General features: G+C 41.1%; 2 protein-coding genes and 1 long non-coding RNA gene across 7 annotated transcripts in view; all 3 read right to left on the bottom strand.

Annotated features, from left to right (window-relative positions):
• LOC104723388 (poly(U)-specific endoribonuclease-B) lies at positions 5,205 to 10,022 on the bottom strand. Of its 5 annotated transcripts, none has more exons than XM_010441752.2 (9): positions 9,794 to 10,022; positions 7,808 to 7,888; positions 7,506 to 7,559; positions 7,241 to 7,297; positions 7,064 to 7,135; positions 6,687 to 6,973; positions 5,908 to 6,229; positions 5,744 to 5,815; positions 5,205 to 5,637 (listed from the first exon to the last, which is right to left on the bottom strand). In XM_010441752.2, exons 1-9 carry the CDS (start codon positions 9,905 to 9,907, stop codon positions 5,401 to 5,403), a joined length of 1,296 nt encoding a protein of 431 aa, XP_010440054.1. In that variant the 5' UTR covers positions 9,908 to 10,022; the 3' UTR covers positions 5,205 to 5,400. The 5 variants fall into 5 exon arrangements, with proteins under 5 accessions (XP_010440054.1, XP_010440053.1, XP_010440052.1 ...); XM_010441751.2 differs by lacking the exon at positions 9,794 to 10,022 and adding an exon at positions 8,441 to 8,669; XM_010441750.2 differs by lacking the exon at positions 9,794 to 10,022 and adding an exon at positions 7,988 to 8,205.
• The window catches only part of LOC104727970, a 26,770-nt gene continuing 20,646 nt past the window's right edge, over positions 10,091 to 16,214 (bottom strand). The window contains 15 exon segments of the mRNA XM_019231860.1: positions 10,091 to 10,405; positions 10,584 to 10,692; positions 10,848 to 10,900; positions 11,163 to 11,381; positions 11,651 to 11,935; positions 12,025 to 12,183; positions 12,356 to 12,715; positions 12,790 to 13,011; positions 13,399 to 13,525; positions 13,647 to 13,783; positions 13,883 to 14,060; positions 14,159 to 14,677; positions 14,767 to 14,948; positions 15,302 to 15,454; positions 15,519 to 15,772. Coding sequence (XP_019087405.1) covers positions 10,091 to 10,405; positions 10,584 to 10,692; positions 10,848 to 10,900; positions 11,163 to 11,381; positions 11,651 to 11,935; positions 12,025 to 12,183; positions 12,356 to 12,715; positions 12,790 to 13,011; positions 13,399 to 13,525; positions 13,647 to 13,783; positions 13,883 to 14,060; positions 14,159 to 14,677; positions 14,767 to 14,948; positions 15,302 to 15,454; positions 15,519 to 15,772 — 3,272 coding nt within the window.
• LOC109125214 lies at positions 15,948 to 16,183 on the bottom strand. The gene is made up of 2 exons (XR_002034087.1): positions 16,077 to 16,183; positions 15,948 to 16,012 (listed from the first exon to the last, which is right to left on the bottom strand). It is a non-coding gene; the product is annotated as an uncharacterized LOC109125214 (long non-coding RNA).

The following is a 16,214-nucleotide window of genomic DNA, read 5'->3' as shown; positions in this document are numbered from 1 at the left end:
GGGGGGGGGGGGGGTTTCTCTGGATATTGGTAACGGGTTGCAAGAGGTGGTGAAGGATATCCAAGCTCCGCTCTTGAGTCAAGAGAACTTTTCTACGGCGAAGGGTGAGGGAGAATTGAGGGGGAATCATAACTGGCTTTAAGGTGGCGAAGAAACATGTTTTTACTCAGCAGAGTTTTGAAGTTGTAGAGGTTGATGAAAATGAGAAGGTGGTGGTTCCCAAGGATGTTTTTACGGGAGCTAAGCCTTTGTGGGAAGATTTTATCATTGGTAAATTTCTGCATCAAAAAGCTCCCCATGTGGGAAAGATCCACATGATTGTCAATAAGATTTGGCGGTTGGGTGATAAGTCTACCCTGATCGACGTCATTGCGGTTAACGACACCACAGTGAAGTTCAGGATCCGTAATGATAGCATGAGACGTAGGGTTTTAAATAGAGGAATGTGGAACATTATGGATATCCCCATGATTGTGTCCAAGTGGTCGCCGTATGCAGAGGACTCGCAACCAGCAATGAAATCCATTCCTCTGTGGGTTACTTTGCGACATGTTCCTCCGTCTATGTTCACGGACAAGGGGTTGGAATATCTCTTCAGTGCAGTGGGTAAGCCGATTCGTTTCCATCCAAAAACAAAGGATTGTGTCAGTTTTGACGAAGCGCAGATGTTGGTGGAAGCTGATTTGACAAAAGCTTTGCCGCGGGAATATGTATATGGGGGGAAGATGGTGAAATTGAAACTACCATTAAATATGGTTATCCGTGTCTGCCACCACGTTGTACCAGTTGTCATAAATGGGGGCATCCTACTGCAAGTTGCCTATCGTCTGTCCCTTCTGATAGTGTGGTGGTTGTTGATGAGATCTTTTTGCCTCCTACTATCTCGGAGGAAGCTCCTCTGGGGTTAGCCCCGATGGTAGGGGCTGGTACTGAGGCTACCGTCATGACTACAAGTGTTAATTCTCATACCAGTACTGAAAACATATCGGGGGTTCAGGCGCCAGTAGTTTCTGAGCCGGTTTGGATTACCCCTTCAAAAACCGGTTGTAGTCCGGGGAAGGTTTCAGAGGGACTTAAGCCGAGGGAGGATACCCTCCTGTCGAACACCTACTCGGTACTGGGTGAAGAGGAAGAGGTTGCGGAGGAGCCAGAGCATGTGAAGCATGACTCGCTCCCGTTGGTTAAGAAGGTTCAGGGCCCTGCAGCGGCATCTAAGGAGATTCTGGACCCTGTAGGAATTGGAGGAACAGAGAAAGACCGAGGGGGAAACCAGTTACAGTTCGCCCTTCTCTGCCTCGTGAATCCAAATCAGCACATAAAACAGTTTCAACGGCTTCTAATCAGTCTTCTAGAGTCTACTCTAGGGATCAAAGTAGGAAGCTTTCCCACAAACACTTTTAATGTCAGGATTCTTCTGGAATGTTAGGGGCTTCAATAAAACATCAAAACATTCCGTGATACAGAAGTGGTTAAGGGAGAGTGATTTTCAGTTCGGTTGTTTGTTAGAGACTCGTATCAGAGAAAAAAATGCAAAACATATAGGAGATAAAGTGTTTAAGGATTGGTCGGTGTTGACGAATTACGAATTTAATGGGAGAGGTCGTATATGGATAGTTTGGAGTAATAAGATTCGGATGACTCCTTTTTACAAAAGTGAACAATTGATCACTTGCTCGGTTAACTTGGAGGATCAACCAGAAGAATTTTTTTGTTCTTTCGTGTATGGTTTGAATATTGGGAAGCAACGCAAGGTTCTATGGCAGGAGTTGAAGGACCATGCTGACTCACCCATTATTAGTTCTAAATCGTGGATGCTTATGGGGGATTTTAATGAAATTCTGGACATGTCGGAACATTCCCAGGTGGATGATCATCCCATGGTAACAAGGGGTATGAGGGATTTTCAGGCGGCTGTGGGTTACTGTTCTCTTACGGACCTTGCTTCCAATGGTCCGTTGTTTACTTGGTGGAACAAGCAGGACGAGGATCCTATAATGAAGAAGTTGGACCGGGTTTTGATCAACGATGTTTGGTTGCAACGTTTTCCGCAGGCTTATAATGTGTTCGAAGCGGGGGGGGGGGTTGTTCGGATCATTTGCGTAGTCGTTTGCACCTGCAGACGGGTGAGCCCATCAAGAAACATAGGCCATTTAAATTTGCCAATGTTCTCACGGAAATGGATGAGTTTCGGCCGTTGATTGATTCTTATTGGAAGGCCACTCCGTCTCTGTTCTTATCTACCTCAACACTGTTTCGTTTCCATAAAAAATTGAAGGGTTTGAAGCCATTGGTTAGGCGTTTGGCAAAAGACCGGCTTAGTAATTTGGAGAAAAGAACTCAGACTGCGTTTGAGGATCTTTGTGTGAAGCAGTTACAGAACTTGACTAATCCAACTGCTGTGACAATTGAGGAGGAGAATGATGCTTATCTGCGGTGGGATCATGTTGCCTCCCTGGAAGAAAATTTTCTTAAACAGAGGTCCAAGCTACATTGGTTACAGGTGGGAGATAAAAATAACAAAGCGTTTCATAGGGCTGCTGCAACAAGAAAGGCAATAAATACTATGAGTGAAGTAACCTGTTCAAACGGCTTGGTTGCTAAGGGAGAGGATGTCAAGATAGAGGCTGAGCGATACTTTAAAGAATTTCTGCAGTTAATACCTACAGACTTTGAGGGGGCTGAGGTTGCTATGCTTCAAGACCTTTTACCGTATGTTGTACCGCGGTTGAGCAAGCACGTCTGATCGCGCTTGTCACCACCGAGGAGATAAAAAAGGTTTTATTTGCTATGCCTAATGATAAGTCTCCTGGTCCGGATGGCTTTACTTCTGAGTTCTACAAGGCAACATGGGATATCATTGGTAATGAATTCTCTATGGCAGTTCAATCCTTTTTTATTAAAGGTTTTTTGCCAAAAGGGATAAACTCTACTATTTTAGCTCTTATACCAAAGAAACTGGAGGCGATGGAAATGAGGGATTATAGACCTATTTCTTGTTGCAATGTTCTATATAAGGTAATTTCAAAAATTCTTGCGAATCAGTTGAAGGTGTTGTTGCCTAGTTTCATTGCAGGGAATCAATCAGCCTTCGTTAAAGACCGGTTATTGATAGAAAACGTGTTGTTAGCAACATAATTGGTTAAGAACTATCATAAGGAGACAATCTCGGAGCGTTGTGCGATAAAGATTGATATTTCTAAAGCTTTCGACTCAGTTCAATGGTCTTTCCTCTTAAATGTCCTCTCTGCTTTACAGTTGCCACCGGAGTTTATCCATTGGATAAAACTATGTATAACAACTGCATCTTTCTCTGTTCAAGTAAATGGTGAGCTAGCGGGGTATTTTTAAAGTAATCGGGGACTACGAGAAGGCTGTTCTCTATCTCCCTATTTGTTTGTTATTTGTATGGATGTTCTGTCAAAGCTATTAGACTCCGCTGCTGGTGCAGGCCGCTTTGGTTACCATCCGCGGTGTCAAGCTCTGAATCTGACACACTTAAGCTTTGCTGATGATCTAATGGTACTATCTGATGGGAAGGCTCGGTCCATTGAGGGGATTATGTCCATTTTTGACCAGTTTGCTAAGATGTCGGGTCTCAAGATAAGTATGGAAAAATCGACAATATATCTTGCGGGTGTGACTGATGCGGACCGTCAGTTGATCGAGAATCAATTTGCTTTTGTGGTGGGAGAGCTGCCTGTTCGATACTTGGGTTTGCCTCTACTCACTAAAGGATTTACTACCGCTGATTACACTCCTCTTCTTGAACAAATACGCAAGCGTATTGGTTCTTGGACATCTCGATACCTCTCATTTGCAGGCCGTTTTAATTTGGTTAGTTCGGTTTTATGGAGCGTTTGCAACTTCTAGTTAAGTGCTTTTCGCCTACCCCGAGCTTGTCTTAGGGAAGGGGACAAACTTTGCTCTGCTTATTTGTGGTCCGGGGCTGATTTAAATCCTAAAAAAGCTAAGTTGCAGTGGGATATTGTGTGCAAGCCACAACGAGAGGGAGGGCTTGGTCTTCGTAGTTTAAAGGAGGCGAATGATGTGTGTTGTCTTAGGTTGGTTTGGCGGATACTCTCTCGTGGAAACTCCTTATGGGTACAATGGGTGGATCGTTATTTATTAAAGGGGAGATCATTATGGTCGGTTAAAGAAAACACAGGAGTGGGATCTTGGATTTGGCGGAAGATCCTGAAGTATAGAGCGGTGGCTACAACTCTGTGTAAGGTGGAGGTGGGAAATGGGCAGCTGGCCTCTTTTTGGTTTGATACTTGGTCGTCTTTAGGCCGGTTAGCAGATGTGACAGGAGATAGGGGAGCTGTAGACTTGGGGATTGGACGCACAATGACAGTAGCAGAGGCATGGTCTGCTAGACGCAGGCGGCGACCTCGTCTCCCACACCTCCTCTCCATTGAGGATGTATTACACTCGCAGTACCAACGCAGAACAGAGGAGGCTGACCTGTTCCTGTGGAAGGGAAGGCGGGTAACTTCAAAGGGGAATTCTCTACGGCACACACTTGGGATCATATTCGACGCACTTCTGCAGAGGTTTCCTGGTACCAAGCGGTTTGGTTTCCTCATGCTACTCCGAAGTATACCTTTTGTACCTGGTTAGCAGTTCATGATAAGCTGGCGACAGGGGCTCGAATGCTGCGGTGGAATATTGGAGCTACGGGAACCTGTGTGTTTTGTTAACAAAGTCTTGAAACTAGGTCGCATATGTTCTTTGCATGTAGGTTTACTTCAGAAGTGTCGAAAGCGACAGCTAAGGGGGTGTTTCGTTCACGATATACAACTGACTGGCACCAGCTCCTCACCTTCTTAGCAGACAATCACCTAGATCGTTTGGGCGGGTTCTTCACTCGCTACACCTTCCAACTAACGGTATACACCATCTGGCGGGAAAGTAATGGACGACGGCATGGTCAGCACCCAAATAACCCCGAGCAGTTAATCAAGTGGATTGACCGCCAAGTTCGAGATCAGATTTTGGCTATTCAACGACAAGGAGATAGGCGGTTCGACAATGGGCTTCAGGCTTGGTTTCATACTAGACTCTAAAACTAGTTTCTATCTTAATCTAATTTCAACCCTATAAGTTTGTTCAAACTACCAATGCACTAGTTGTAAAAACGCTATTTTTTCTTTGAATATAATTTAACATTAGATTAAAAAAAAAATAGAAATTATTGGAAGATATTTTCTCTCACATTTCCTCTTATGTTGTATAGTTTTCAGAAAGTACAAGACATGGTTTCCCATATATATCCAAGAAAATATCACAAGAAGATATTTCAAGTCGACACATGCAGACAGAAAGATGTGACAACAACAATAATAATAATTCAATACAGTATTGGGCAGATATTTTTGTTCAGAGCCATCAAGAGAGGTTTCAAGATTCTGCAATGGGGAAAGCTGAGCCAATACGGTTGTTGTCAAGTCGGTAACATTTGACATTGACATTGTATGGACCCAACTGAATGTGGTTTTCTTCTCTGCCCATGAAGAAACACATTGTGTATAGAGCCAACTCGAACTCTGGGCTTACTCCTACTAACGTACTTGAGACTGATTTTAGAACACCGTTCCACTCGAATTGGATTGTTAGCAGCTGGGTCTCTGAATCAGGCTGCATATGAATCAAAAAGTGTGACTTCTCGGTTAGTCACCTGTTCTACAAAGTACATATATATTTGGAGGACATATGTAGCGTTGGACGAAGCTGTGGTACTTACAATTTCACCGCGACGTCGGGGAAATATATAGCCTTGATAATCTACAGTTCCTTTGGCTTCCTCCAAGTAAAACTACAATAAAAGAGAGCCTCAATTTTTATCTTTTGTAAGCTTTAATGTTTAGAGATTTGGATTCATGGCAGCGAGGACAAAAAGTGGTTTACCTGAAGCCAGTTATGGAAGCCAGAGACCTGTTCCCCACCAGATTGTTTGATCTCCCCAACAAAGACATGCTCAAACGCAGAAGAAGAGCCAGAGGTACCTCCACGGCCATAGAGATCGAACCAGAGACTTGTCAACATTCTCTTGAACTCTTGGTAGCTTCCAGGAGCAACGTCCTTGATCACAAGGTACTTGTGAAGGTACTTGATCACAGAGGTTCTGCTAATTTCTTCAATGAAAGCTGCTTGCTCTTGCCTCTCTTCTTCTGTGACTACTTCTTTGTAACCTTCATTTGGGTTATAGTTGTCAAGCAACGAACAGAATCTTGCGAATNATCTACAGTTCCTTTGGCTTCCTCCAAGTAAAACTACAATAAAAGAGAGCCTCAATTTTTATCTTTTGTAAGCTTTAATGTTTAGAGATTTGGATTCATGGCAGCGAGGACAAAAAGTGGTTTACCTGAAGCCAGTTATGGAAGCCAGAGACCTGTTCCCCACCAGATTGTTTGATCTCCCCAACAAAGACATGCTCAAACGCAGAAGAAGAGCCAGAGGTACCTCCACGGCCATAGAGATCGAACCAGAGACTTGTCAACATTCTCTTGAACTCTTGGTAGCTTCCAGGAGCAACGTCCTTGATCACAAGGTACTTGTGAAGGTACTTGATCACAGAGGTTCTGCTAATTTCTTCAATGAAAGCTGCTTGCTCTTGCCTCTCTTCTTCTGTGACTACTTCTTTGTAACCTTCATTTGGGTTATAGTTGTCAAGCAACGAACAGAATCTTGCGAATGTCGGTTTTCTAAAGACTTCATCGCTCACCCAAGAGAAGAGTAATCCTTCAGCCATATCGGCTCTCTCGTGAACCCTTTTCCCATCACCACAGTCAATTTGATAATCGTTTCCAGGAACAAGGCGGTTTGAATCGAGCTCCCAGAGTTTGTTGCAAGCTTCTGAGAGACCTGAGAGCTCTAGTTGAGAGGGTTCTAGGTTTCCATGAGTTTCAGTATCGTCTGAGTAGTGTTGTTCACTTGCTGGGAGTTTGTAATCTTGCCATTGCTCCTTCTGGACCTGCAGAGAGATAACACATATCATATTAGTGGACGAATGGGTAAAAAAACCAGTTATTAGGGCTCCATGATCGGTTTCATAATTTCGAACCTTATGCGATTGCCTTGCAGGTTTCTTTTTCCCTACAGTTTCCCAACCGTCATTGTCCTCTTGCTGGCTCTCCTGTACTTGGAATCAAATGCAGACGTTAGATCCTTAACATGCTAAAACTGAGATTCGTCTTTTCAAGATCATCTACTGTAAAGGGTAAATGAAGTTAAATGTCACCGAGAAGTCTTGCTGCTGGGTGACTTTAGCCGCATAGGTATTCTCTTCCTGTTCCTCCTGTGTGGGAAAATCAAAATGCCGTTATATTAAAGGGCTTGTTTTGGAGATCAATAACTAATTCATTTTCACAAGATTATCTATTTAGTAGAATTGAATACAGTGGTTCAATTGTCACTTGGAACACAAAGATTAGCTAAAAGTAGTATTGTCACTGAAACTCAAATGCGTTTAATTGAATAGTTGAAATGTATTGATGATCCCAAACCTTATGTGGATGCCTTGTGGGAACCCTTTCTCCCTTATTCTCCCATTGATTTTCCTACTCCCCAGAAACGAAAACGCGACATTAGATGCAACATTGGGTGATCTTGAAACAACTGAACTGAGTGCTATTTTTCATCAAAGACAATCTAAAGAGTAATACAGAGTAGAATAAAAAAATATGCCAATGATGTCACTATGGATTCAACTGACTGCGAGCTTCTACAGTTCTTCTACCTATTCGTATATGTTGTAGCTAACTATTGAAATCCCGAGATTCATAAATTTGAATTTTGGATTCCTTACCTCTACATTCTGGCGTCGACCTTGCGAAGGATGAGACGATCCTCCTCCGCGATTCTGATCCTGCTCCTCACCGGAAACCACCTGCCAGATCCAGAAAAAAAAAAAGAAGATGAATCGTTCATCAGATTCAAATCCTCAAAAAAAGGGGAAAAACAAAAAAAGATGATATGGTGTACGAACATCAGCCCAAGAAGATCTGGATCTCTCGTCCCTAGTAGAGTTGTCTTCATCATCACGACCGCGACGTTCGTTTCCTCCGATAGCCACGTCGACCAAACCCCTGATTAGTCCGTCCATTGTCTCTCTCACAAGTCACAAGGAAAGGAGAGTGTTTTGTTTGTTGCCGTGTGAGAGTCGAGAGAGAGCTGTGTGATCCAGATGAATTGGTTTAGTTGGAATAATAAAGACGACGTCGCTTTATTTACTTACCTTTTATATACTGTATGATTATCATCACCACACGCGCCTCTTACACAATTTCTGCCATTTGTATGGGGACAAAGCGCGTGCGTGACTTANAAAAAAAAAAAAAAAAAAAAAAAAAAAGAAGATGAACCGTTCATCAGATTCAAATCCTCAAAAAAAAAAGAGGATGATATATACAGAGAGAAAGAGGATATGGTGTAGACGAACATCAGCCCAAGAAGATCTGGATCTCTCGTCCCTAGAGTTGTCTTCATCATCACGACCGCGACGTTCGTTTCCTCCGAGAGTCGCGTCGACCAAACCCCTGATCAATCCGTCCATTGTCTCTCTCTCTCTCACAAGGAAAAGAGAGTGTTTGTTTGTTTGTTGCCGTGAGAGAGCTGTGTGATCCAGAAGAATTGGTTAGTTGGAATAATAAAGACGACGTCGCTTTTTATTTACTTCCTTTTTCATCACCACACAACTTCTGCCATTTGTATATGTACAAAGCGCGTGCGTGACTTATTAAAAAAACAGTGCAGATCTCTCATTCTTAATGGTCGTTCCCACTCCTTCCGACAAATGGTTAGTTCGTTAATTTTTAGCAAAGGCTTTATAGCTAGCTTTACAATTGCACCACAAAATATCAATAGTTTCAGTGGAGGATTTTATATATTGTGTGATGCTTAACAATGACGTTCAACAATATGATGAGAAGTATATTCCCATCTTCTTACGCTAATGGAAAAGTTTCATAAATTGTTGTTCTCAAATCTCAATTTCGATGCAAGAGAGAGAGAGAGAGAGAGAGAGAGTTGACTCATGGCATTAACTAGCGCAGCTCTCTAAATCTTGATCCTATATTTCCTCCCACACGACACGAGCTGTTTATTCTTTACGGGTATATGTATTTTTTTTTTTTGAACAAACAGCTCGTGTCGTTTCTCTAATGGTGCATGCGTCGTGTATATAGAGCTCCGCACGTTCCCGCCACAATCGCAAGGTTTTAAAACTTTATGTAACTATTAAAATATCACCCTGAAAATCTCAAACGCAGTTTTGCAGAGCATCACAACACAACACACGATAATGATTTCTGTTCAATAACTCTTCTCGGTTCAAGATTTTAACTTTATTGTTTTTACAGAAAATAATATATGAGCACAATATATTCCATCAATAAAATAAGAAACAATGAAATTAAGGTCTTCTGTTTCCTTTAATTAAAGACAATTATATTTCTTACAATCTTATTATTGAAATTAAGAAGCATATACCGCAATGTAATAACTCTGCTTTGAGTTCTCTAACCAAGAAAATGTACAAATACATCCTCCCTAGAATGCACAAGTATTTTTATCCACAAATGTACACTTAATCAACATATAATCTCTTCCACGCAATAAAACCCAACTAAAGAAGCCCTCTTTTGTTTGCAAATCTACAATAGTTTCCCATATAAAGTTNAAAAAAAAAAAAAAAAAAAAAAAAAAAGAAGATGAACCGTTCATCAGATTCAAATCCTCAAAAAAAAAAGAGGATGATATATACAGAGAGAAAGAGGATATGGTGTAGACGAACATCAGCCCAAGAAGATCTGGATCTCTCGTCCCTAGAGTTGTCTTCATCATCACGACCGCGACGTTCGTTTCCTCCGAGAGTCGCGTCGACCAAACCCCTGATCAATCCGTCCATTGTCTCTCTCTCTCTCACAAGGAAAAGAGAGTGTTTGTTTGTTTGTTGCCGTGAGAGAGCTGTGTGATCCAGAAGAATTGGTTAGTTGGAATAATAAAGACGACGTCGCTTTTTATTTACTTCCTTTTTCATCACCACACAACTTCTGCCATTTGTATATGTACAAAGCGCGTGCGTGACTTATTAAAAAAACAGTGCAGATCTCTCATTCTTAATGGTCGTTCCCACTCCTTCCGACAAATGGTTANAGTGAAGTGCATCACTCCGAACCTGGTAAATGTGACAAGCCCATGGGTAAGCGTCAGGTGCCGACCAAACCTTCTGTTCCTCAAACTCAGTCTGCTCGGCCAGAGACGTTGGCATGCAATAGACTGTGTTGAGCTCTGGCTCAACGAAACCAGCCACTGCAACACATCCTGGAGAGATGAATCCCTCAGGAGCCCGCGGATGCCAGATCGATACAGGATTTACGTAATCATCTAAGCAATTTCTCCACACCTGGGAGGGGAATAACAATATTATGTATCATGGTAAAAACACATACACAGGTTTGATTGGTTTGCGTTCTATCGTAATTTGGATGCTGTGCTCTTAATAAGACGGGTTCATGGTTGAAAATGTTGTGTGCTTAACTGCAATGGATTCAAGGTGAAATTAATTGATGAGAGACACTTACGAGGTCATAACCCACTGGAAGTGCAAACACTCGATTGGTGTTATTGTAAACAGCAGCAACATTTGGGGGATGGCTACCGACATGAGCAACATCACCCACTGACACGAATCTGGCAAAAACAATAATGACGAAAACTGTTTTAAGTTTACACGGTTAACGAGGAATGCGGAATGCAGCTACAGCATCGTTAGGGTACTACTAGATAACCAATTTATGAAACAATAAATAGTTTTGGAATTTTAAATCTCTTTTGGCTTTACTTACCCCTCTGGACAACTGGGTCTCCAGATAGTGCACACTCCTCCATCCTCCGAATCCTGAAAGCAAAAAAGGAAATAATTGTAAAGCAAACCTCAAACAATTGATCTGGTGTTGAATTATTGACATCTATTGATGACAAGGGTTTGAGGTGTTGATCCTGGTCTCCACCTCTTAGATAAAGCTAGAACTCACAATTTTCGAGTGTCATCAAAAGAAATTAAATCTAAGGCAAGAAAATCAGAAAATTTCAGTCCTCACTGGTTGGTTGCACACAGATGCAACCCCTTTTTCAGCTCAAAGATATAGAAAGGATTATACCTGCTTTTTACACAAAGAACATCGACCTTTGGATTCTCTCTCACTACTCCAGATTTTGGAGAAGTTGATACTATGTTTGACAAGCTTTCTATCATCTGAGACAGAGCTTGAAGAAGAAAGTTCTCTCGATTTAACAATAGCTTTGTTTTTGTATGTTTTTGAGTCTCTTCCATCAGCCTCATTCCAAGCAAAATACACATGCCTCTGGCTTGAAGGAACCTGCAATGAGAAGAAAGAAAATTCATTAGGTGAGTGTTGCATTGGCACGAGCCTCTATACTTGCATAATTTACACTGGTAAGTAAGTTATGTGGAATATAAACTAGAACAGTTAAACCATGCTTTAGGGTCTTTTACTATTAGAAAATAGAAGACAAAAGCATATTTTGGAGTATTCATTTCAAATGTAATTTTCTCTTCAATCATAGCCAAATTAATTAATTAAAATATTAAATCTATAACTATATGTAGAGTAGGGATAGTAATAACCTTGAGAACAAGATTTTTCATGTTAGACTGATATGCTTTCCACATTTTGCGCACTACTGAACAGATTCTAACAGCTTGGGGTTCAAGTCCATCTGATTCTTCTGGCACGCTGCACTTTATAACCCGAGCAAAACTCTCTGACTTCCGAAAACTCTTGAGATGCAGTATGAGATGCGAGGGCCTTTGGCTACCTGCCTTTGCCAATTCCAACGCCATAAGTTCCTCCCAAGGCACATCCCACATGATCTTGCTGGGTTTCTTATCCATCTTATCCATATCAGAGCACTAAATGGAAGCAAAAAGTCAGCTAATAATATAATTTTAAGACACTAGTGGAAAACCTTCATGTGAAATCGTATTCTAGTTGGTTTAACCTGTAATAACACAACTCTCTTGTTGGTCACCATGACAATGCGTTTGTATGGAACAAGGAAATGCTCTTCATAGCAATCAGACAAAGCGAATTTTGAGGGTTCCCTGAATATTTCTGTACAGCCAAAATGCCGACTTGCTTCTGCTAGGTGAAGGAGCATCTGCAAAACCATATAACCAACATAATTCAGAGTTTCGAGCATGAGTGGCAAGCTTGACTAGAAGAATGTAAGTATGAAACTTGCTGTAATATTCTTTACAAAAATAATAGGATAGTCAGACTTGTAGTCATGAAGTCTCACTAGTAGACAAGAAAATAAAATGAGGCGGTACCTGGCCTATAGCTTCCTTCTCATCATATTCCCTGAGTATACCATCAGCATGAACAGCACGGGGATTTCTAATTCTCTCCAAGGCGGTCCTGTTGCTCAAAACCTCCAAACATCTGGTACAACTTGCTCCAATTCCATCAACAGTCAATGAGAAGAAATCTAATGCACCACTCACTGGTTGTACGATAAATCCTAGGAAAGCCCGTCCTACTCCATGGGCAAACCCTAGAATTCCATTTTGTCGAGCGCTCTCTACAGGCTTTGTAACAACTCCTGTTACCCCAAAGGCAACACCTTGTGCTAGGGCTTCTGTTCCTTGAACAAATGCATCACCTACACCGGTGATCCTCCTCGACCAAACCTGATTCATATTCAGACCTCTTTTATGGAAACTGCGAAAGTGATAATTTCAATATTATAGTAAGAAATATGTACCTGTTTTGCCCGTAGTTGCAGGAATTGACCATCAGTTGAAAGCTCAGCAAACCCTTTGCTAAGAGAAGCCAGTGTTGAGCTAGTCATACCCAAAACATCTACTGAGAATATCAAATGTAAGGGATTGTGGATCAAATCTCTCCATATGCGATTCCCGATGGCTGGAACGATTGAACTTTTCCGTATAAACCGATCTCTGTGCATTACTCTCCTGAGATGGACCTAAATGTAGATATTGTTTTGAAACATTAGCAACATTCTCGCTCTCTATCTTTTAGAACTAAATTCTAACTACAGAACATGATGAAATAGCTTGTGGTGTCAGGCAATGAAACGCTTTTTAGCCACAAGTTGTTCCATGATAGTCCAAGAAAAAATCGTCTGCGCTACTTATCCCGTATTGGGAGTCAAGAGAGAACATGGCTTCTACAAGCACATGCTCAACAATTCATAATATACAACTAGTTCCCAGTTCTCACATGAAATGGAACGAGGTATCCCAGCAATTAGTTCTATTACCAGGTTGTGCAGGAGGTAACGCCAACAGAAAGATTGTAATCACTATTTCATTTCATAAATGAGGAGTAACATCAAAGGAAAATCAATCACCTGAATTTTGAATGCATTTCCAACAGCAGACAAAATGGGGCTCCAAACACCAAGAATTCCGTGAGGCCTCTGAGCTGGCGCTGTTTCCAGTGACACCTTTAGCCTTACCTCTGAAACATCTATGAGGCTGAAAATCACAAAAAAGTAATACAAAAATTAAGTTTGGATGGAATTGCCCAACTTGCATGCCAAAAAGGTCAAACAGTATGGACTTTGTCCCTGAGAAGATATATAGAAGAAAATAATACTTTATATGTATCTCAGGATCAACTTGCGCGACACTAGAACTTTTGGGGAGACGGTCCATCTGAAGCTTATTGTAGAAGTCAGCCGACGCCCAAATGATAGGCTCGTGAATGTTTAGTCGCCAGGTATTATCTGTCACCTGTCAATTGAGTAGAAAATACATCATGTGCTTTAGATAGTATCTCAAAGTTGCGTTTGAGTCTATGGTGATAACTGATAAACCTCACTAGAAACATACCCGTACATACACATATGGATACACTTGAATGCCATCAGTTTCTTCATTACACATTGTAATTGTCATCTTAAGCACTGGTTGATGACTATCTCCGGTGTTATCTGGTGCCAATAGTACTGGCATTAAAGTTAGAGGTAGCTGGTTATCAATCTGTAAATGACCCAGAATGATTTTGAACCTGCAAACCATAAAGTATATTGATTATTCGGTTCCATCATCCCATCTATACAGGAATATAGACATAAAAAGAAAGCAATACTGTGACATTCAAGTTACCTGCTAGTTCTTCCCTCATCATACCCAGTGGAGTAAGATACAAAAACTCTTTCAAGGTAAAAATATGATAACTCTTTCGGTACGTGATCCACAAGAGAGATCCCCACTAGTCCCATTTCAATTATGAACTCCAGAGTGGTGGTCTTGTGTTCTGTAGGTGTCTGAGGAGTAGAATATCCATGATTCCCAACCGATGTCAAAGATATGATTTCGTTAGGACTCTGTGAAGTACTGTCATCATCGGTGAATCTAGCAATCTTGATATCACCAATTTCTTGCACATGAAAGTTCACTTCTAACTCCCTAAACAATTCAGAATCCACAACACCTTTTTCCATGTCTATTTTGAAAACACCAGAGCGGTGATCACTTTCAACCTTCGTATCCAAGAATTTCTGACCATAAGGATCTTCCCAAGCAAAATTTGCTGTTGTAAGGGGTTCCAACAAAACCCACGAATCTTCATCAAAACCAGATTGGCGAACACTGACGCTTTTGACAGTTGATCTATTTTCAATCCTGGTTTGAAAAGTTTAACAAAAAAGGAAGAGATAAGGAAACTGTGTTGTTTCACAAGCTTGTATGTCTGCTGCTTGTAGAGAAGATACCTCATAGGACCGTTGCTTGGTCCAAGTCGAAATACAACTATAAAACGTGACCCTTCTTCAAATCCTCGTATCTCTGCTTTCACAAGTCTCCGTGCACCATTGTGACTCTTTAATACAAGAACAATTGTGTCCTCTCGAGTAACTTGAACGGGAAATGACCACTCTGTTTCTCTTAACCGGACCTGAAATTAAGAACGTCACAAGTAGATGATACATCATTAACATAAACAAAAAGAGATGCCCTTACCTCTCAAAATGAAAACATATGTGGTACCCAAGGGAAGTATGCATATGTTAAACCATCTAACAACATAGAGCATAATCGACTTGCATTGCAACTCAAATTTACTGCTACTAGAAGTCTCACTGGTTTGACTGAGCAATATCATGCTACGTGCCTCCAGCGGACACCTTAAATAACAGCTACGACCATTCTTTTGTTTTGTTTCTATATCTCAGTTTTGCAACTCAGTAACTAAAAACAAATAAGGGGAAATAGCTAAGGATGACGATTCTACAAGATTAGACAGCTCACCTGGAGTTCATCTTTACCACTTGGCTGGAAAACAAAGGAGACCCTCGAATCATAAGCATGGAGTACTTTTGGTTCATCTGCACTGTTCAATTTAATATATATGTCTTCACCGATCCTGTTGGTGAAAGTCATGAATGGTCGAACAGATATGATCTGAAAATAAATTTGAGTCAGTAAGTAATAAAAAAGAAGATCTCGAAAATAAAATGCTTGTTACCTTTGTAGGAACTGACTGGTAAGTGCAAGGTTTTGTAGATAAAAATAGCCGCATGCATTTTCCATCGGGATCATAAGCATCAACATCCAANATGCATATGTTAAACCATCTAACAACATAGAGCATAATCGACTTGCATTGCAACTCAAATTTACTGCTACTAGAAGTCTCACTGGTTTGACTGAGCAATATCATGCTACGTGCCTCCAGCGGACACCTTAAATAACAGCTACGACCATTCTTTTGTTTTGTTTCTATATCTCAGTTTTGCAACTCAGTAACTAAAAACAAATAAGGGGAAATAGCTAAGGATGACGATTCTACAAGATTAGACAGCTCACCTGGAGTTCATCTTTACCACTTGGCTGGAAAACAAAGGAGACCCTCGAATCATAAGCATGGAGTACTTTTGGTTCATCTGCACTGTTCAATTTAATATATATGTCTTCACCGATCCTGTTGGTGAAAGTCATGAATGGTCGAACAGATATGATCTGAAAATAAATTTGAGTCAGTAAGTAATAAAAAAGAAGATCTCGAAAATAAAATGCTTGTTACCTTTGTAGGAACTGACTGGTAAGTGCAAGGTTTTGTAGATAAAAATAGCCGCATGCATTTTCCATCGGGATCATAAGCATCAACATCCAAAGATCCATCCTATTAAAATAAAGCCAATGGTCAGCGAAACTCAATTTT

This window comes from Camelina sativa, chromosome 11 (genome assembly GCF_000633955.1).
Source record: "Camelina sativa cultivar DH55 chromosome 11, Cs, whole genome shotgun sequence".
NCBI classification, from domain to species: Eukaryota; Viridiplantae; Streptophyta; class Magnoliopsida; order Brassicales; family Brassicaceae; genus Camelina; species Camelina sativa.
This window is presented reverse-complemented; position numbering and strand designations above follow the sequence as displayed.